Below are 22,784 nucleotides of genomic sequence, written 5' to 3'. Positions count from 1 at the left end.
TTGTATGGTGAGAATTTTAAAATTTACTTTCTTAGTAAATTTCAGATATACAAAAATGTATGGTTAACTATAGTGAACCATGCTATTTATTAGTCCCCAGAACATACACATCTTTTAACTGGAACTTTGTACCATTTGGCTATGCTCACTGTTTTTCTCATACCCACTCTCAATCTTTGCAAAACACCAATATCTATTCTATGTCTCTAATGCTGGCTGTTTGTGTGTTTGTTTGTTTTTTCACATATAAGTGGGATAAATTACTTTTATAGGGGAATAAAAAAGTTCTTAATACCAGCAGTTGCTATTCATGTCAAGTGCTAAGAGATATTTTTAAAAAGAGGAAAAATGCACACAAAAGCAAACAGAGGTCAAAATTTTATTGAACTCATTAATTATAAGGGAATCAGCAAGCTATTTTAATGAATTCAAAGGGAGGTAGAAAATTAAAGTGCCACATATATAGGGGCAGAAAAAGAAGAGTATATACAAGCAGATGTAAATGGGTCTGACCACAGAGTGATAGTCAATATTCTATAGAATGCACCTAATTTGTATTTCAATGAACAAGAATAACTTGAGTTATTGACCACTTCCTACAACTACAAGAAATGTAAAACACCTCAAAGATAATAAAATGTAAAGATGATCTAGTAAACAGACACACACACACATGCATGGACATGGGTGTGTGCACACAAACACACACATAGTTTTCTTATTTCATAGTTTTTCATAATTTTCCTGACTCTGAAATAAGGAAGAAAGATTGAGTAGAGAAAATTATGTTTGTTAAGGATCTTTCTGTCAATGAGTTATTCTAGTTGCTGCTATATGTATTGTTCAATTGAATCAAAATTATAATCAGATGAGAAAGGTCACTCTGGAAATGAGTAAACTAACACTTGGATAATTTACTCATTGAAAAGGAAAGGAATGGCTAGGTGAAATTTGTATTTGGGACTGATGGCTCAGAATCCATGGCTTTTCACACTACATTTTGCACAATATAATATGTAAATTTCACTTGAGTGTGATACAGGGCAAGGGCATTGATTTAGATAGAAACATGAGGTAGATGATTTGAACTGGAAGTATCTACCCCTTTAGTAATATTGCAATATGATCAGTGTAGAAAAGCAACCTCAATGGAAGCTTCCTGGTGTTAGTTCCACGTGGTCTCAAATTTTCTAACAGATGTGCAAGTGAATGGGAGAAAGAGCAGTGAAGAAATCAGAACAGGAAAACTTCTCAGGCTGAGTCTCAAGTTGTTTGCTTCTTTTTTTCCTTTTCTTTATTTTTTTTATTTCTTCTGCTTTTTTTTTTAGAGAGAGAAAGTGATTAAAAGAAATGAACAACTTTACTTCTGGAAGCACATTCTTCCTCATGGCATTCACTGATATTCGGGAGATCCAGATCTTACATGCTGTGTTCTTTTTGCTAATTTACCTGGCTGCCCTATTTGGGAATCTTCTCATTATCACCCTCATCACCAAGGACCATTGCCTCCACACCCCAATGTACTTCTTCCTGAAGAACTTATCTTTTCTGGATCTCTGCCTCATTTCCATCACTGTCCCCAAATCCATCATGAATTCTCTGATGAATCACAACAGCATTTCATTCTTTGGATGTGTTTCACAGGTATTTTTCTTTTTCCTCTTAGCCACTACAGAAGTAGCACTGCTCACAGTCATGTCCTATGACCGGTATGTTGCCATCTGCCACCCGCTCAGGTATGACGTCATCATGAGCCACAGATCCTGTGTGGAGATGGCTGCCTCTTCATGGCTCAGTGGAGGACTCAATGCCATCCTGCATACAGCTTCTACCTTTTCCATACCCATGTGTGGGTCTCCTGAAGTTCATCAGTTCTTCTGTGATGTCCCACAACTGCTCTCTCTTACATGTTCATTTAACATGGGGGAATTAGTAGTCATTGGGATCAGCCTAGTGTTCGATTTTGGTTGCTTTGTGTTTATCGCTATTTCTTACATTCACATCTTCTCCACAGTGCTGAAGTTGTCCTCCAGAGAAAGCAGGTCCAAAGCTTTCTCTACTTGCTTGCCTCACCTCCTTGTTGTGACTTTGTTTCTCTCTTCAGGGTTTTTTGCCTATCTACACTCCTTACCCAAATCTCCATCACTCTTGGACTTGTTAATTTCAGTATTCTATACTGTGGTTCCACCCACCATGAACCCTCTCATCTACAGTCTGAGAAATAAGGATATGAAAATAGCGCTTGGAAAACTGAGAAAGGCCAGATACTTTCAATCAAATTAGAAGAATTAATTTCACATACATCATGATCTTTTAATTCACAGACATAATTGTCTGAGTCATTTGTGGCATACTCTGACAATAAATTTAGTATGTGGATTAAAAACGATCATGAATATTTTGGTTTTAACATATTAAAGTTCTACTAGTGAGTGAGGTGCCTGTCTAGACCAAATGGATGGCAAAACCAGTAAGATTCTCCTTGGATTTGGTCATATATATGTTGCTCTTACATTTGGCATCCTAATGGGAACTCCTTTTTCTGTGACAAGTAAATTGGGCAGGATTCTGGGGCATCAGACATAAACTTGGACTCTCTGAAGTAAATCAAATTTATAGTCACTCAGCACTAGTGATAACTGAAATGCCATGTGATTTGATATGTATAATTCATTCTCATATTAAAGGAAATAGAAGTTATGTGAACCCTGCAGCACCCTGAATATACTAAATATTACTGAATTATACAAATTAAATACAAACAAAGCAGCAGGCTAATGAGGAATATATAGGCTAATGAGGAATGAATCTGGAAGAGGAAGCAGACACGAAGTGAAAGCAGATGGAAAGTAAAAACAAACAAACCCCAGACCAAAATGCAGCAAAGGTTTAGAAAAGATGTGTGACTGATCTAAAATTGGAAACCACAGTGAGTTTTGTCCTAAAATACAATGAGAAAGACATAGTGAAGAACTAGAGTAGGCAGAGATAATGAAATTAAATATGGTACATATACACAACAGAATAATGCCATTTGGAGCAACATGGATGGAACTAGAGACACTCATACTAACTGTAGTAAGTCAGAAGGAGAAAGACAAATACCATGTTATATCACTTATAACTGGAATCTAATACACATAACAAATGAACCTATGAACAGAAAAAAAAAAAAACTCATGGACATAGAGAATATACTTGTGATTGCCAAGAGGGAAGGGGAGAGAGTGTGAGAGAGTTTGTGTTTGGGGTTAGTAGATGTAAAGTTTTGCATTTGGAATGGAGAAGCAATGAGATTCTGCTGTATAGCCCAGGGAACTATATCTGACCATTTGTGATGGAATATGATGGACGACAATGTGAAAATAAGAGTGTATAACTGGATCACTTTGCTGTAGAGCAGAAATTGAAAGATCATTGTAAGTCAAGTATAATAAAAAAATTTCAAAAAAGAAGTTGAATAGGATTTCAAGAGTCTCAAAACATAAAGAGAATGATGAAGCTTGATCCACAGTTGGTTAGGTGAGGGTTAGGGTCAGGGTCAGGGTTGCGTTTAGGGTTAGGGTTATGGTTAGGTTTAGGCTTAGAAGGCTAGTTGCTTCCAGGGGATGATTATCCATGTTCCTGTGGTATCAGGTACCAGGACTCATATAGTTCATGGGAGATACTGTAAAATACTTTTTGGTTTGGAGAAGGACAGGGAAGAGTGGTTAATCTTATGTCTTCTGTCTCAGAGAAAGAAATGATCTCTATAAAGTAATCTTAGAAATTTTTATTATGCCATATTCCACTAGAAGTCAGATGAAATTCCTGGTAAGTAATAGCATCTATTAAAATGCTTGATTTGTTCATCAGATGTGTTAGAAAAACTATTAACCCTAAGGGATTTGTTTTATTTCATCTCTCTTCACACTAATCCTGGGCCTGATCTTCTGCTTTCTGTAGCCAAACATAATCTCATTATTTTGGTTCTTTTATTTTTTCTCAAAATCTATGATAATATATAGGTTAGTTAAGATAAAGCCATTACTCAGTTGATGCCATGACCCCAGCATATCCTCCAACTTATACATTATCTGTAATAAGACTGACATTTTCTCTCCATGGGTCTAATTTCTAAGGTGATATCTAAATTATTTATGAAAAAATAAAAAGGGCTTCTACTTATAAGTGCCCTAAATTCTTGGCAACACTCTGATATAATACAATGCACTATAATATAACATATAATAACCATTTTCTCACTTCTCCCACTTCTTTTGAGCATGTCTCTGAATTTCAACTGACAATGTTATATGAGCTTTATGAATTATCTATTTACATATAAATATGTTAATAATATCATAGATATATATTTAAAATATTTACTAGTAGGTCATTTGTACCTTTATTTTGTTTAAATTATAAACAAATAATATCTATTTGTACACAAAAATTATAGTCTGTTCTTCATTGATACTTTTCCCTAGAAGTTGCTCTAAACCATAAAATGAGGAAAATATCATTCTGAAATTTCTCATTTACTTTTAGCTTAATTTATCTTATTCTATTTTTCAGTTGCACTGAGTTGGGGATTGGGTCATCTATAGAAAAATAACTTTCACAAATAATAAACTCACTTTCCTAGGAGTCACTTGTTGTGTGGTAATTTCTCTTTCCAATAAAATGTAATTATTTATTTCACATACACAAAATTTTTCATGGGAGAATAGTCACCATCTGTCATAAAGGAATGTTTCTCCTGGTTTTATATTTCTGATTGAATTCAGCACCATCATATAAATTCAAGTTTTATATCAATTTCAACTGCATCAATCATATAAATAAGGAAATCTATCATTTTCTCTAGACTATTCAAAGGACATTTTATCAATCTTCATCAGATATTATAGTTTTATTTATGCAGGTCCTCATTTCAATTTGTTATAAACATTTGATTCTCTATTCAAGATTATGACATGATCTATTGTTTTAATTGCTTTTGTAACAACTGCTTCATAAAAGCTTATGAAATAAAAATGATAATCAAATTAATTCAGAAACAGAGAATCAATTTGTAAGATTATTAACAATCACTATACTATAAAAAAATTAAAATGAATGATTGAAGAAGCAATATAAAATTGTATTTGGTATCAGAGATTTGCATGAAAAAAAATCTCTGTTATGAAAATTTGAAATTCCAACCTGCCTCTTGGGTTCTTGAAGAATAAGATAAAAACTAAGCATTAAAACAGTCAGGATCTCTGAAACAAAAAGAAACACTTGCATATGTACACACCAAAGAGCTCCACATTTTTTCCACATATACATGGCACATAAATACACTACACCATTAGGTCCTCGCCCTGAAGCCATTACAAGCAGTGGCATCATCTCCAGACAGCATCCAGGCAGAAGGCTTACATTCTAAGTGATTAAAGACATAAAAGCAGGAGGAAGTAAATCTGTAGCTAGACCATTTGTTTGAATAGAGGCTTTTAAAATATAACAAATGGAGTCTCAATAAATAGACGCTATATTCATACAAATTAAACATGCAGCTGATGTACTGATGAAGATCAAACTAGTGGTCTGGAAAAGGTCAGATAATATTACATAATATGTGAGACATAAAATGAGATTATTTTTTCTTTTTCTTTTTTAACCTTCATGATACATGAAAGTTAGGAGAATAATTCCAACATTCATCTGTCTGTAGAATTTCATGGTGAAGTGGGATTGAGAATGCTGCCTAAAAGGCAAGTACAGTTTTTCCCTGTATCAATGAAATCGTTTTATCTCACATCTGCCAAATGCTCACTGTTGCTCCCATAATATTTTCAGCCATTCTCTAGTATCAACTGTCTTGGCACATTTCAGTATTTCCCTACTTCTTAGACAGTTCTTTAAGTGTTCATTGGAGATAGTGGCCACTTTCCATCCACCATCTGTTCTCAACCACTATTATAAGCCTCTTTTCCCTTAAACACAACACAGAACTCGTGTTTCCTCTTTGTCTTTCCAAACTGTTGTGCTCTCTGAATATCCACCTTTGATTGTTGTTGCACCTGAACTTTGGATATTCTGTTCCAGCTTACTGAACTGCAGTGTACTCCAGTCTCATAGTAATTTTGAGATTACACAAAGTGAAATCTCATGCCATTTTGCCTGGTTGGTCCATTATCTTGCTAAATGTTATATATTCTCCTGACAATAATAAATTTATATATGGTTAAAATATGAAATATGAAGGATAATAGTGATATTTAAAGTAGAGTATCTGGGAATTCCCATTGTGGCTCAGGGGAAATGAACCCAACTAGTATACATGAGGATGGGGGCTCCATCCCTGGCCTCACTAGTGGGCTAAGTATTCGCTATTTGCTGTGAGCTGTGGTGTAGGTCATAGAAATGGCTCGGATCCTGCTTGGCTGTGGCTGCGGCCACAGCTGGAGCTCCAATTGGAATCCTAGACTGGGAAGTTCCATATTATTAATAATAATAAATAAAATGGAGTATCTGAGTAAGAGTTCAATAGGCAATAATAGGAAATTTTTTATTTTAGAGACTTTATGTGTATGTACAATATATACACAATTTATACTTTCTAATGATTTTTTTAGGAAAGTATCACTGAATTTATACGTAAGTGTAAACTTAGGCACATATACTCAAAAATGCATTTAAGAATTGCATGTATAACTAGGAATGATCTATATAATTTTTAATGTTTTTGATAATATTATTATATAAGGGCAACTCTTTATGGGATGGATACATAAAACATCATGAGATCATTACGTGAGGCATGCTACAGCATCTGTCTAGTGCAAATCAGCTTGTAAAATTTAGAGTAGCTGTGGGAAAAAAATAGCTACAGACATCCTGTGATATGCCAGAACATTATTACTGATAATATCAGAGTCTTTTAGTTTACATGGTCAATCTAACTCAAAATAATAAATATATATATACATATATTTAAACATGAGCAAACATTTACACATAGAAAACAAACTCAAATGTATACATTATAGGTCACATTCTAATAAAAACAAAAATAATTAGCTTTATTTCTATATAATCAAATAAAGTATAACAAAAGGAATATTTATGAATTGGAACTCAGATCCATGCTGGCGTCTAGGACTATGAGGTGTAATACATTAGGCACAACGACAAGTGGCTATTGAAATGTAATTGGTCTCAAATGCCATGTGGTATAATTATAAGTACACACTGAATCTAAAATGCTTAATATGAAAAAATACAAAATATTTAGTATATAATTTTAAATGGATTATATACTGGAATGATAACATTTTGTGTCCATTTGTTTTAAAATTAAATGAGTTAAATTTAGCTGTTTCTCTTTTTTAAAATTTAATTTTCTAAAGTTACAAATGCATTTTATGTTATGTTTCTGTTGGACAGAACTGGCACAAGTAGAAAGAAATGAGAGTGTTCCTATCCTTGAAAAGGCCGCTGTCTTTTTTTTGTGTGTATGCATAAGCTTTTACAATATTGAAAAGAGTAACATTTATTTTCTTAAATACAAAATTTTATTAAAAATTATAATAGTTTATTTCACAGCAAATACTGAAAGCTATGAGATATAAACAAAGATGGAAAATTTAACAGTTTAAAGCAGTAAATGGGTATTGGGTTTTTTAGGGATGCTCAAAATGTAGTACAAGCCCTTTCGTATATCTCAGTTCAGCTGACTAAGGCACACATAACAAAGCTCAGTTAATTCTAATGTTTTACAGGTAGAAAGAAAGGACTTAAAAAGGCAAAGAGAGAGATTGGGATGATGGGAGGAATAGAATAAAGCAGAGGCAATAAAGAAAAGAAGCAAGGAATTGAAGAAGAATGGAAGGAGAGAAAAGAGAAGCAAAAATACAAATACAGTGAGAAAAGGCATCCATGGAAAAGGTAAGTGATGTTTAGAGAATCAAAAACATGTGAGACAATAAAGAAAAGTAGGATGATAAAAAACACAAATTTCTCAAGACTGAAAAATTTATTAAATTTTTTGCTAACATTCCATTTTAACCAAGAATGTGTAGTGAAAGATGCCTCATTTGGTATCACTATCCATATGATTCTTGTTTGTGACTAATTATTCATTGTACCTACTTAATTGTCTAAGTTTAAGGGATCTGTTTTAAACAGAAGCTGAAAGTGAGTAAATTATTACTTATTCTAAATTTCTAAAAGGAAAAATCAAAATAATAAAAATATTCTCTTTACTCAAAATTTCTGTTATGAAGTAGTAAAATATATTGCTAGGAAACAAAACATAATATGTAAATTTTGAATAAATAATATAATCATGTAAGAAATAGTGTGTGATTCTAGTTACAGAAGTTAAACCAACAGAATAATCCAAACTGGATCTTTTGATATGAAATTAATGATTTAATGCATTTAGTGTTTCCTACACCTTCCTCAAATTTACAGGAAAATACATATTATTGGATATGAATTAACATAAAATTTAAATCTATTGTAGATGTTGCTGGAGAAATGGAGACTCTAATAATGGTAATAGGTCTAACTTTTAAGAAAATTTTCCATTTGCTTTATATAATATGTAAGCCATGTGATCTAATGTCAGCAGAGTATTTACAAAAATTGGTAACATTTTAACACTCAGTCTTTTATTTAGGGATGCCTTAATATCTTTGTTTCTTAGACTATAGATGAGAGGGTTCAGGCTGGGAGGTAATATAGAGTATAATACAGACATGAAGAAATTCAGTGATGATGCAGATTTATAGTTGCTCCCTAAATAAGTGACAATACCAGAAAAGAGAAACAACATCACCACAATGAGGTGGGGCATGCAGGTAGAGAAACTTTTGAGCCTGCCTTTTGCAGATGGGATCCTCAGGACAGCTGAGAAAATGTAAATGTAAGAGGCAATCAGGAAAAGAAAGCATATGAAGGCAAAAATACAGCTAGCAATAATAAATGCATATTCTAGATTTTCTCCAGAGCAAGCAAGTGTGAGCACTGAAGGAATATCACAAAAGAACTGATGCACTATGTTAGGACCACAGAAATGGGCAGAGAATGTACCTCCAACATGGACAGATCCATAGATACACCCACTAGACCATGATGCTGTCACCATCTGCCAACAAGTGCCTCTATTCATGATGGCCTCATAGTACAGAGGATGGCAGATGGCAACATAGCGGTCATAGGACATTGCTATAAGGAGGGCATACTCTGCGCCAGACAAAAACATAAAAAGAAAAATTTGTGAGGCACATCCCAGGAAAGAGATGGTTTGGCTTTTGGTCAGAGCGTTTATGATGGCTTTGGGCACAGTGACAGAGATGAAGCAGATATCAATCAAGGACAAATTATTTAGGAAGAAATACATGGGGGACTGGAGACACTGGTCAGCGGTGGTGAGGGTAATGATGAGGAAGTTCCCCATTAGTGCTGCCAGGTAAATCAGGAAGAAGAAGGTAACATACAGTCCTTGTAGCACCTGGTCATCAGGGAATCCCATGAGCAAAAATTGTGTTGTGGTAGTAACATTTCTTGATTTCTCAGGCATGCTGATTGCTATCTGTAAAAGTAAAGATCATGCTAGTAGCTAGTTTACTGTGATACAATAATATTCACCTTTACTTAACTCTTGATATGGCTTGATTTTGGGTGAGGGATAGTTTACTTGATGTTGAGTAAGAGATAGAGTAACACTGGGAAAATTCATCATATATGTTTCCCTTCTTATTATAGTACAGAGAGTACGTAGAAATATGACTGACCTTGAGAGTTTTAAAAAGGCTGAAAGGGAAATGAAAAGTTTTATTTCAGTTGTCCATAGAGCAGAGGAATTTTATTACATTTCATGCTTTAGGGATATAAAGCCTTTGAGACAAATTTGTGTGTCAAGCAGCTAACACACTTTACAGGTGCAGGGCAAAAAGAAAACAACAATTTTTCCTACTGCAAAAATTATTAATTAAACACTACTCCAGAAGTTGAGAAAAATGCAATTAAAAATACAACAAAATGTAACTAAGTAAAATAAAAAATGGTAATAATGCATGGGTTTGTGAACAAAGTTCAAGATGATACAGGATATATCCCAGGCAAGATATGAGAAAAGCATAAATTAGTATAACACTGTAAGACTAAAATTTTTAGTTGATATTATACAAAAATATTCATAATAGAAATATGAGACATCAAGACTGACATTTCCTAATCTACTTACTGTAGATGAGTTCCTTGTACATTAGCCTGCCTATCTAATTCCTTGAAACTACACAGCAACAGTGGCCTGTCAGTGGCCATAAAATGAGTCAGTGGCAATAGCTTTCATTTTTTTTTTCAAATGTGCACATTTGCTAGACATTCAGAAACAAGCATCATAATCATTCTCTAATCACCTTTGAGACAAATTTGTGTGTCAAGCAGCTAACACACTTTACAGGTGTAAGGTCCTTGAAACAAGTTGTTTAGATAATTTTCTTACCAATTTGTGCAAGTTTCATCCACAGTTGCAAATGACAGTACTGCAACTTCTTCCTGAGGGCAGAGGAGGAAAATCACTTGAGCAAATATACCCTTGAAATGTACCAAAATTAGTAGGCATATATCTTCCCATTCATTGGACTTGGTAGTTAGACATGAAATAAGAAGATTATATGCCAATAACCATGATGTGATGCAGCACAGTTTTTTGTTCTATATCGACATTCCCTATAAATGTGTAAGGAAGGGATAGTCATTGGTAATAGTCATCAAAGACACTTTTATTCAAGAATAGCTGTCTGGCTCCATGACAAACAGTGCTTAATTATCTGTATAATTAGTGTAAAACTGCTGATTTAGAAGCTTTATTTTCAGGCCCTTGCATTGGTTCCAGGTTAATGATCTTAGCTTTTACATGAGCTTACATTCATAATTGGTTAGAAATTAACTATATAAAATGGCCAAGGGTTCTGATGAGAGAGACTTGAGGGACCAGAGGACAACCTTAAATTCCTAGATTTAGGACCACTTAGAAGTTTGATTTACTTGCCCATACTAACTTTCATTTATCAACCTATCACAACGACTCTATGAATACATTCAAGTTGTGCCTTTCTATTTTTGATGTATTATAATGCTAAGATTTTAGTGGAAAATACAGAATTTTAATTCATGTATTGAATTTTAAATTCTGGAACACTTTTAAACCATGGATTCTGTTTTATTTCCTTTTTGTTCTGATTTTTTTGTATTTTTAATATAGTATATATTCAAATATTATTCATATAAAATACAAACAGTATAGAAAAACTAACTTAAAACTTGCCTCACTCCCACATTTCTTCCCAGAGATTATGGGAGGTGCAAGTGTGAGAGTGTTTCTTCCAATTTTAAATTAAGTGGCTCTTTTTCCTGTTTATTTTCACATCACGATGTGCTACTAATTTGAAAATTCTGAACAGTTTACATTTACCATTAATGTTTGCAAACACATCATCATCTCACATTTTCAGGGCAGTCACAAAAAAATAGCACATTTTATTATTATTCCAGAAAGCATACTTTATATTTAAAGTACATGTAGTTAAAATGAGGCTGCACAATCTTAAAACTTGACATTAAGGATTCTTTTTGGCCATGCTTATTAAACATTCATTACTGGGCTTCAAATGAGTGGTCAAATTTCTGTGGTCTGTGGTCACTCAGGAATTCAGAATGTCTATAGATGATAATGACAATGTTTCCATTAAAGTTCTGGTACAGAACAGAACCTCATCAGGAATGCTTTATTTTTTTTGGAAATAAGTTAAAATCACAAAAAACTATGATGATTCTGAACATTCTAATTTTGTCCTTTTTTTCTTTTATATTTTGTCCTATTTTTCTCTTCAATTCCTTCTTCTTTCTTGTCATTTAATGATGTACTTTTACTTTTAATTTCTCTTTATTTCTTTCTACTTCTGTCCTATTTTGGTCTTTTCTTCTTAAATTTAAGTATATATATATATTTATTCTAGTCACTTTTATAAATTCTTCAGTGCTACTTTATTCTCTCTTCTCACTGATGAAATAAAAATTGCATTTTAAGACTGAACAAGAAAAAATAAACATGAAATTCTCTCTTTGTGTTAGTTTGGGCCTCTTCTCTCCCTCCCTCCCAAGTGTTCCATGTACATGTTCTTACATATTAACCAGAGCGCCTCAAAGATGGGAGTGCATGGTCATCATTAAAGATTTTTTTTGTACAATATAAATTGTCACAACATTGTAAATCAACCATATTTGAATAAAAAAGAAAACTGAAAGATGAAGAAAGTATTACTTAGTAAATTATGTCCAGTTTTAACACATTTTCATACATTTACACCTTCAAAAAAATGAAAGAACATGGTTCTTCCATAATTCTCCTGGAGTCTTTGTGTCTCACTGCTCACTTTGTATGTGCTTATCTGCACTAAATATCCATGGTAAAACACGTAAAAAATCAATGTGCTATTCTTATGTATGATCCTTTCTCTCTAAAATGTATATGACTGTGTCTTCAACTTTTTACAGGTAGGACAGTTCTTAGAGATTTCTGGGAGTCTGTCTTCCAGCTTATAATCTCCATATAACTCAAATAAAATTCCCTTATTTTTCTTCATAACTTGGTTATTAATTGATTTTTTAAAATATTTACTTGGTGTAGTCAACAGAAAATCAGAGCTATCCCCCAGAGGACACCTGAAGCCTACCCTGAGCCAGTACTTGGTATACCAGCATGAGTCTTTTGAGCCCCAGTCACTTCGTGGTACTCCTCAGGTGCATTGGTGATTTCTCCTGATACATGGACATTATTGTTTTAAATGACATCCAAAATTTTACTCCAGCTGTTTCTTTCTTTGTAGTCCTAAGGGTACATTCCTAGGAGGGAAATTCCCAGGCAGGGGCCTAGGGTTGATTTTGCAGTGAATTGGGTTAACTGGCCCTTTTTAAAATTGGCTAAAATTGAAAATACCATCAGTATATATGATATGATCAAACTGTTTGCTGGTAAAATGAGAGACTGAGCCTGTTCATCATCTCTGAGAAAAAGGGTCATTTGTTCCTTTTGGTCACAAGGCAGTCTCAGAAGACTAAAAACACAATGGACATGTCTGGATCAATCATTGTTACTGCAGAAGTGCTACAAGGGATTCCACTACAACAATTGTGAAAATACCGGGAGTTCCTTTTGTGGCTTAGGGGGTTATGAACCCTCATATTATCTATGAGGAAATGGGTTCAATCTTTGGCCTTGTTCATTGGATTAAGAATCCAGCATTGCTGCAAGCTACAGTGTATTTTGGTGTTCAGATTTGGTGTCGCTGTGGCTATGGTGCAGGCTGGTGGCTGCAGCTCAGATATGACTCCTAGCCTGGGAACTTCCATATGCCAGAAGAGTAGCCCTAAAAAATAAAGAAAATGCTGCTCACCAGGGAGACACAATAAGGCTGATCACTTAGTGCTCTAAGCATACATGGCAGATTCTCCTGGAGGGAGAAATAGAGCCATATAAGAGGGTCAAACAAATTCAAGGGTAACTCCTTGGGGAGCTAGACTCAAAAGAACCTCACACTCAATCCATCACACAGCTCTAATAAAGTTTTTCAGATCATTTCTGAACCTTAGGCTACCAAATCCATAAAGAAACTGCACATCAATGACAGAACAGCTTCGCGATGGACAGCCACTCACTCAAATACAGCTGGATTCAAGTAAAATTAGAATGAAGCCAATGCTTGAAAACAAGTATTTTCAAAATTCTGACCTTGAGAGAACAAAATTACTCCTACGAAAAAGTTTAAAGTTATAACCTATATCATATCTTAGAAATGTGAACACAGCCCACATCACTTGAAACTACAGCCTTACCTCAATTAGTAGAACTTAAAACTGAAAGAAAAAAGGGGAGTTCCCATTGTGGCTCAGTGGTTAACAAATCCAACTAGGAACCATGAGGTTGTGGGTTCGACCCCTGGCCTTGCTCAGTGGGTTAAGGATCCGACATTGCCATGAGCTGTGGTGTAGGTCACAGACACAGACCCTGTTGCTGTGGCTCTGGAATAGGTTGGCAGCTACAGCCCCAATTAGACCCCTAGCCTGGGAACCTCCACATGCCACGAGTGCAGCCCTAGAAAAGACACGGGGACAAAAAAAAAAAAGGGAAAAGAGGCCTTTTAAAACTCAAGCAAATACTATAAAATCTGTTTGTGTCCATTTCAGGTATACATGTCTGTGTGTACATTTAAAAATTATATGTCCTGGATTTTTGTGTTATCAAAATTAATTGTAAAAAAACTGTATTGAATTAAATTAAGCAGTTACAGATCACATATTTCTAAATTTGACTTAAACAAGCCCCAATTATTAAAGTCCCATTATTAAGGGATTATGTAATTTAGGATTAAACTTAATAAAAACATGTTTATATTGATGATTTAATTAACACAGACATGCCTTTAGAATCATCAACTTTTAAGTATATACATGTTATCTGTGTTACAAAATTTGTCCATAAGAAAATTAACACGGTATGAAGATGTTTTCATGAGTAATATGATAGAGATAAATGGAATAAAAGCCTTTGTGTAAACTATTTAAGAAAAGTTATGTTTTATGTTATATCCACCTAGAAAGATTTTCTCCAAAATTTTGGTAATTTGAAATTTTATAGGCCTGCTATATTGATTAAGTAATATAAATTCTTCAGATGTCTAGCTCGTTGTAAATGCTGAAATTTTAACTGCTAAAGAAATCTATATATACCTACTTTTGACCTCTTATAACAAAAAGAATAAATGTAATTAAGAATTTATATATTTTGTGCTTTATAGAGTTATTATACTATGAAAAAACACACTCAGTTAATTTTCTTTCAAACTCTTACCGTGCTCAATATAATTCTGTAAACCTCCTAATTTTTTAGGAAGTGTCTTTGCTTTCTGCACCTAATGTTATCTTGGTTCAATGTAATAACCATTAACATTGTTATATTGCTTCCAGAACCACAAGGAAGAAAACAACCAAGACAGTGTTTTGTTAATAGATTATCTTTTTTAAGGTTGTTATCAGTTGCATTATATATTGTGGTGAACCTATGCTGTGTGCGTAGATATTTAAAATTGGTATATCTTCTTCTTGGATTGATCCCATGATCATTATGTAGTGTCCTTCCTTGTCTCTTAAAATATTCTTCATTTTAAGGTCTATTTTGTCTGGTATGAGTATTGCTACTCCAGCTTTCTTTTGATCCCCGTTTGCATGGAATATTTTTTTCCATCCTCTCACTTTCAGTTTGTATGTGTCCCTATTAGTGAAGTGGGTCTCTTGAAGACAGAATATATATGGGTCTTGTTTTTGTATCCATTCAGCCAATCTATGTCTTTTGGTGGGGCATTTAGTCCATTAACATTTAAGGTAATTATTGATAGGTATATTCTTATTGCCATTTTATTAATTGTTTTGGATTTGTTTTTCTTGCTACCAGGAATGACTTACAAGAAGCCCCTACTGATAAGACTGAAACAATTTGATTCACACATGGGTCCTATTAAAGGGATGAGGACGGTCCAAACTAGACATGCAGTAACATCCACAACGGCCATAACTGAAATCTCTTAGGTGCCAGAAACAAAGTCAGCATAACAGGAAAAATGAATTGCCTTGACCAGAGCCTCTCAACTAGCTAAATACCAGGAAGTGCCTGCCTTGAGAGTAAAGATCTTTTTATCCCCCTCTCCTTTGATGCTAACAATGTAACTTCTTAATAGAATAGTGTGCCTTCCTAATTCTGAAGTGGGTCATGGTGACTTGCTGTTCCCTTTGTACCTGCTTATTTGGACTGTTTATTCTTAGTGAACTTTATGCAAAATATCAGTATGCCAGTATGATTCTTCGTCTTGAAAAATGTATATAACTATCTTTGACTTCTAACAGGTAGGATATTTCTCAGAGCTTTCTGACAATCTGTCTCCTAGTTTATAATCCTGAGTCTGGCTTGAATAAATTCCTTTCTATTCTCCTTGATTGTTAAATTAGTCTTCACTGACACCACTTAGAATACCACATTCTGTACCAAAAACCCACATTAATTCTACTTTAATATTTTTTTCATGATAATCTTGGTGCAAAAACTAACATCACTCAAATGATGGTTCCAAGTGTTGCATTTGGATATTCAGCCTTGCTCCAGGGGATGTAATTGTCCTAAATTTGTTTTTGCCCATGTACAACAATGTCTTTTTTTAATTTTTATCTTCCTCCTTATGCAGCACTTTCATTTTAATGTAATGTCTTATAAAAGTATAATGCTGCTGAACATTTTTAAAGCAGACCTCAGAAAAGACTACCTAAGCAGAAACACTGCATTTTTATATTTATTTTGGACACATATGACACTAATATCAATTTACATTGATTTTCAATTATTTTATTTACTTTTAGTCTCTGCTAGGATTGCACTCAAATATTTTCTGCTTTTGGATATTTTACCCCTCCAGTTGTTCTGGACCTTTTTTGGTATAACTTTGAATTCAATTTATCTTTCGACCACCTAATTAAGCACATAATTTATATTTTATCTTTTTTTCTAAAATTATATCAAATTACAGTGCAGCCACCAAGGGTCGCAATGCATTTACATGACATTTAAATTTTGCTACAGAGCCAGACTTTTTGTAGCAGCTTCCTTCCTTTCTTTCCTTCACTTTAGCCTATATTTGCAGATTGATATAGAAGCAACACTAATAGCTTCCAAGGTCACACCAAGTATAAGCAGGGAAAATTCTAATTTGCCAGACTTTCCAGCTTAAATAATCAGGGGTCACTTCTCAACAGACCCTTTTATTCCCCTTGAAAATAATAAAATAAAGCTGACTTTGGTTTTCTGCAATTAAGGTTTCATAATTAAAGTTTCTTTTTGTCAGGTATTAATCAGTTAGCAGATAGGTATTTTACAAAGATTTCGGTACACTAGTATTTCAAAGGAAGATATAAATACAGATTCAAAATATAAATTGTAAGATTTACTTTAGTAAATTTATGCCACAGAAAAAGTTACAATCAAACACATAAAATGTATACAAACTATTTTCTGGGTCTGGAAGTTACTTAACTACTTATAGTAATTACCTTTATGTACATTGTTTTTTGGTTCATAAAACATCATATATAAATATATTGTCTATATTTAGAGAATGACTTGTGAGAAAACACTGTTCTCTCTGTAAAACATTTCTTATCTCCTTTACACTCTATGAAGTTTTATCCATATTCTTCTAGCTTTATTACCAAAATGAAATTTAATATTATTTTACTTTAAAATTTTTCTCATGTTTTCTTTTTTTGTCAACATTGACTCAGGTTTTTATTTTATGATTTTACATTGCTTTACAAAGATCACCAGTGGCATAAATTCTGATATATGATAATCAGCTTTAATACATCTTGCCCAAAGGAAATGTGTTACATATTACCAAGTTCATCCCTTTCCAGTAAAACCATATTTATTGCAGTTTTTGATAGTAAAACCAAAGTGTTTATTAAAATATAAAAACTGAAAGAAAATGAATGAATGGAATAGGTAAACTTCTTTGTGTATCCTTAAAATGTAGTTGGGATAGGTAAAAAAACTCTATTTTCCATAAATAACTCAATACTACCCTCAGCTCCTGGCATATCCTAGGCAAAATTAGAAAAAAAAAAGAAAAAGTCAGTTTGTTTTTGGATAAATGGTGTAATAAAGGGAGGGAACCTTAAATATACATTCTGCCAAGGACTTGGATTTGGAAAGATTGCTACCATTAATACAATAAGAAAAGGGGTTAAGAACATACCACCACAAAATATGTTGCTTTGACATAGTCACTATTATGTGCTGAAAGCTCTTAAGAAACAACACATATAGGAAGGGAATCTATGACTTTTCCTTGCTACTTAAAACAGGTCATAACCTTTCCCTTTAGAAGGCAACCACCGGTTCCAGGAAGAGAAGAGAATTCTTATCACTGGAAGTTTGTCATTGAAATAAATATACTTAAATAAAGTTTATTGTTAAATAAGTTATTATCCATATATTCTTTAGTCACTCTCCCAAAACCTACTACTCCCATCCCAAGCATCTAGGTCCTGACACATCTCCACACTTTTTCCTTATTTGTTAAAATGTTATGTAAACTCTTGGGCTTAAAGTGTTCTTCTGATTTCTGTTTACTTGAAAAAATAACAACACAAAAGTCATGAGTTCAAGTTTTATTCAGGGTCTTATTGAAGACTTTAGTCTGGGTTTCAGTCTTTCAGTAAATCTGAGGAATCTGCTGTGAAGAGGTAGAGCAGAAGCCAGTATATATGCTTTTTTGCTAGGAAATAGATGCAGTCAAGCATACATCTTGGTAAAAGATTACTATGATTCATAAGGAGCAGATATCCCAGTTAATTATTTTAGTGTTTTTCTCTGTATTGGAAAATGCAAAAATCTTGGTTTATTAAAATTATTATTTTTTTATTCTTTTTTAAGGACCTCACCAGTATTATATGTAGGTTCCCATACTAGAGGTTGAATTGGAGCTACAACTGCTGGTCTGCTCCACAGCCCACAGCCGCAGCAATGTAGATCTGAGCTGTGCTTCTTACCCACACCACAGCTCACTGCAATGCCAGATCCTTAACACACTGAGCAAGGCCAGGGATTGAACCCACAACCTCATGGTTACTAGTTGGATTTGTTTATGCTTCACCACAATGGAAAAAAATAATTTTCTTAAAGTATACATCGAACAATCTAAGCAGCTTGTTTTTCCAAAAAACAAAATGCCTCATCTGGTTTTCATCCTGAATGCCTTTCGAGGTGCAATGTCATTAACAACTGCTTTGACTTAATCCTTGTAGAATGACATGATGAGTAACATTACTTGTATTCTTTTGAAACACCTATGTTCAGGTAAAAAATTAAAACACAGTGTATACTTTTATACTGTGAATCTGTCTTTTGTTAGTTTAATACTTAGACTTAACCAAAGAACCTAAGAGTATAGAATGACTTTTTTCCTTTCCTACTAAACGGCATCCAGAAATACCTGTGTGAAGATAATAGAATGTTTCCCTGTTATTATGAGAATTCATATATTGCTTTTGATATTCAGATGGAAGGGAAAGGACTTGAAAACATGTCCGTACATATATTTTTCACTTACATGTACAGGCTATTTTGATAGTAGTTTCTATGAATACATCCAGTGTTAAAAATGAAAAATAACCCCCAAACTAATTAGATATTGGGGTAAAGAGAATCTATAATTTTAATATATAGCAGAACATGACATGTCAAAAATTTAAACTAAGAAAAAATTCAAGCGTTGGCAAGGAATTCTCGAATTTATTATAATCTCTTGTGATTTAAAAAGGATTTTTTAACATCTTGATGGCCTAAATTAGTGCTTCTAGTTGTTTAATCTGTATATCAGTCATATGTCGATCTTGTTTCAGTACATAGTCACATTCAAGAGGCATTTCTAAAGCTCCCAGATTACTCTGATCCTTCTGGTCCAAAGACAACACTCTGAACAGCAAGACTTTCAGAGACAATCAAATAGAGAGTACTCATCCTAAAAAGATTTGATAGAATTTCTTTCAGCACACATCATCTTTTTCACTAAAATATTCTGAAATAATTAAATTTACCATTTTTTTTAATAACATAGAAAAATGGACAACATAATGGAAAATGTATTTTGTACTAATCTCTTCTTCTTTTTTCTATCTCTTTCTCTCTGGCTGAATTGAATAGTTTATGCTCAAATTATTTTCTTCTAGGCTCTTTCATTAAAGTTGTTATTTGTTTTCCCATTTCAGATGTTCAACTCTTATATTGTCTACTTCTATTTTTTCCTTTTTTCTCTATTTCTAACATTTTGCCATGTTAATATTTTAAAATTTTGTAATATTATCTAGAAAAGTTCTAGTTTTCTAACATTTTCCTGATTTTTTCCAATGATAATCTTTGTTAAGTGTATATTCATAATAAATCAGCCTCTATGCTTAAGAATAGTTCCTTGCTCAATATATATGTTTAATAAATATTCCATTGAAAGATTTTGAAGTACAAAGTGACATAGTTATAATGACATCCCACTAGATATAGTAATACTGCTTTAACAGAAACAATTTTCGGCCCTCAGTTACTGATAAGGTATGAATTAAAAATTTTTTTTAACTGAACTATTTTATGGGGATAATTCATAAAATTTTCCCCTCGTAACTCCATTGTAGGTAGGAAATTTGTGATATGTATCTATTTATTACTATAATATTGCATGGAGGCATTCTTAAACATGATAATTATATAATATCTACTTCAGCAGAATTTCAACCAAAGGGTAAAGGGCAGAGGTTTTCATATTAGATGGTAGCAATTTTATAAGTTTCACTACTTACCATTTGCAAATGTGCTTTGAGAATCCATTCTGAATTGCACATTTTCTTTGATCTCTCAAATCTCCTACATTTTTCTGGAAAAGAGAAGTCTCTTTTGTGCTAGAACTTTTCTGAGAGCTTTCTTCACATCTTTGTTTCGTAGGGTATATACAAGTGGATTTATCAATGGAGTGACCACACAGTAGAACACTGAGATCACTTTACCAATGGTAAAATTGTACTTGGCTGGGGGACGAACATACGCAAAGATGATGGTGCCATAATAGATGGTGACCACAGTGAGGTGGGAGGCACAGGTGGAGAAAGTTTTCTTCTGAGCCTCCCTGGAAGACAGCCTGATTATTGTGACCACAATGTGTCCATAGGAAGACATAGTGAGGAGAAAAGAACTTAGAATCACAACAGAGCTACATGTGTAGCCCAAGGCTTCCACCAAGAATGTATCTGAGCAGGAGAGTTTAAAAATTGGGTCTGAGTCACAAAAGAAATGATTGATCTTCTGGGGTCCACAAAAGTTTAAATAAGAGATGAGTATAGTAGGTAGGAGGGGGGCAATGAAGCCCCCAACCCAAGATCCAGCTGAAAACCGCAGACACACCTGAAAACTCATGAGGAATGAGTATCTGAGAGGGCTGCATATGGCCAGGTATCGGTCATAGGCCATCACAGCCAAGAGAATGCATTCTGTAGCCCCCATGGAGAAAAAAAAGTAGTACTGAGTTATACAACCAGAAACAGAGATCATAACAACATGTGAGAGACAGGTAGCCAGCAATTTAGGCACTGTGACTGTGGTGTACCAGATCTCTAAGAAGGACAGATTTCCTAAGAAAATGTACATGGGTGTTTGGAGTGTGGAATTCATCAAAACCATGAAAATGATGAGAGTATTTCCCATAAGGGAAAGAAGATATACAGTGAGAAACATTAGAAATAATGTAAGCCGAAGATACAGACAACCAGAAAAACCCAGGAAAATAAACTCTGTCACTGTGGTTTGATTTGCAGCATTCATATCTCATCCTCTCTGATCTGGAATGAGTCAACAAAGCCTAGAATATGGAAGATTAGCAAAAAAATAATATTTAATATTTATTTCATGATGATAATGGACAATATAATAATAAAAAACTATGGCTGGCAAAGAACCATAATTGTCTTTATAAGCATTTTACACAATTGAAGTTTATTTGAATTAGGAAATATATTGCAAAGGTAAATATCAAATAATTTACTGTACAAGTGAAGACATTAAAGGAGTGAATATTTTTCCTAATTACATCAGTTTAGGTGGTGTGTGACAGAGATTGTTTTAAAAGGCCCCAGTTCAGTGAATATAAAAAAATGTGGCTATTGAAAAAAAACTGTTATTATCTGATCTCTGAGGATTTTATATCCTAGAGGATTGTGAAAAAATCAACAATGAGTAGCTCGGAGGCCACTGTATGTGGGTGGTGCTTTCAGAATTCAGCTCCTGGAACATACTAGTTGCCTTATGATGACAAAGATTTGCCTACAGTTTTAACTTCATAGACCCTTTTATATGTCTTTAGTTAGGGTTTGGTGGGAGATTAGTACATGAGCAAACTTTATCTCCAGAAAATATAGCAAAGTGTGTTAATTCAACATCTGTGAAAAGTATTTGTTCATAAATATTCTTTTTAACTTTTCTAATCTTGGCTTGATTTTTCTTTTCTTTTCCTTTTTTTTTTTTTTTTTTTTAGAATCACTGCATCTAGCAATTTTCCTACATTGTTTAGGAACTTTCAAACAAATAATATTAAAGTCATACATCCATTCATCCTACAATGGACGTAGTATTTTTTTTGTGTGTGTACCTTATTTTTAAGTATAATTATGTTAAGTGTTCTTTCCAAAATTTAAAAGAAATATGTTTTTAGAGAAACAGTGTTTTTTAATAGTTATATTAATGTATATATATCTTTAATACCAAAATATCCAGATGTTAAGTGCAAGTTATAGTAGAAAAAACTTAATACCCATAATAAAAACTTTCTTGTATATGCAAAATAGATTTTTTTTACTCTTTTTTTTTTTTTTTTGTCCTTTGTCCTTTTAGGGCTGCACCATGGCATATGGAGATTCCCGGGCTAGGGATCGAATCAGAGCTGTTGCCTGCTGGCCTACACCAGAGCCACAGCAACTCAGGATCCAAGCCGTGATTGCAAACTACACCACAGCTCATGGCAATGCCAGATCCTTAACTCACTGAGTGAGGCCAGGGTTTGAACCCACAACCTCATGGTCCCTAGTCGGATTCGTTTCTGCTGTGCCACAATGGGAACTCCGATTTTTCTTTTACTCTTAAAAACAAAAGTTCTCAAGGTAAA

General features: G+C 33.7%; 3 protein-coding genes across 3 annotated transcripts; 1 reads left to right on the top strand and 2 right to left on the bottom strand.

Moving 5' to 3' along the window:
• The first annotated feature begins 1,350 nt into the window (after positions 1-1,350).
• Positions 1,351-2,283, top strand: LOC125124582 (olfactory receptor 14A16-like). The gene has a single exon (XM_047774650.1). The coding sequence runs from the start codon at positions 1,351-1,353 to the stop codon at positions 2,281-2,283; it is 933 nt and encodes a 310-aa protein (XP_047630606.1).
• Positions 2,284-8,545: 6,262 nt separating this feature from the next.
• On the bottom strand, positions 8,546-9,556 carry LOC125124581 (olfactory receptor 14A16-like). The gene has a single exon (XM_047774649.1). The coding sequence runs from the start codon at positions 9,554-9,556 to the stop codon at positions 8,546-8,548; it is 1,011 nt and encodes a 336-aa protein (XP_047630605.1).
• Positions 9,557-20,497: 10,941 nt separating this feature from the next.
• Positions 20,498-21,448, bottom strand: LOC125124580 (olfactory receptor 11L1-like). Its single transcript, XM_047774648.1, has one exon. The coding sequence runs from the start codon at positions 21,446-21,448 to the stop codon at positions 20,498-20,500; it is 951 nt and encodes a 316-aa protein (XP_047630604.1).
• Positions 21,449-22,784: the final 1,336 nt, after the last annotated feature.

Source organism: Phacochoerus africanus, chromosome 4, assembly GCF_016906955.1.
Source record: "Phacochoerus africanus isolate WHEZ1 chromosome 4, ROS_Pafr_v1, whole genome shotgun sequence".
In the NCBI taxonomy this organism is placed as follows: domain Eukaryota; kingdom Metazoa; phylum Chordata; class Mammalia; order Artiodactyla; family Suidae; genus Phacochoerus; species Phacochoerus africanus.
This window is presented reverse-complemented; position numbering and strand designations above follow the sequence as displayed.

Bases quoted from the DNA above. Each gene is read 5' to 3' on its own strand.
- LOC125124582 (XM_047774650.1), top strand. From the start codon at position 1,351: ATGAACAACTTTACTTCTGGAAGCACATTCTTCCTCATGGCATTCACT.
- LOC125124581 (XM_047774649.1), bottom strand. From the start codon at position 9,556: ATGCCTGAGAAATCAAGAAATGTTACTACCACAACACAATTTTTGCTC.
- LOC125124580 (XM_047774648.1), bottom strand. From the start codon at position 21,448: ATGAATGCTGCAAATCAAACCACAGTGACAGAGTTTATTTTCCTGGGT.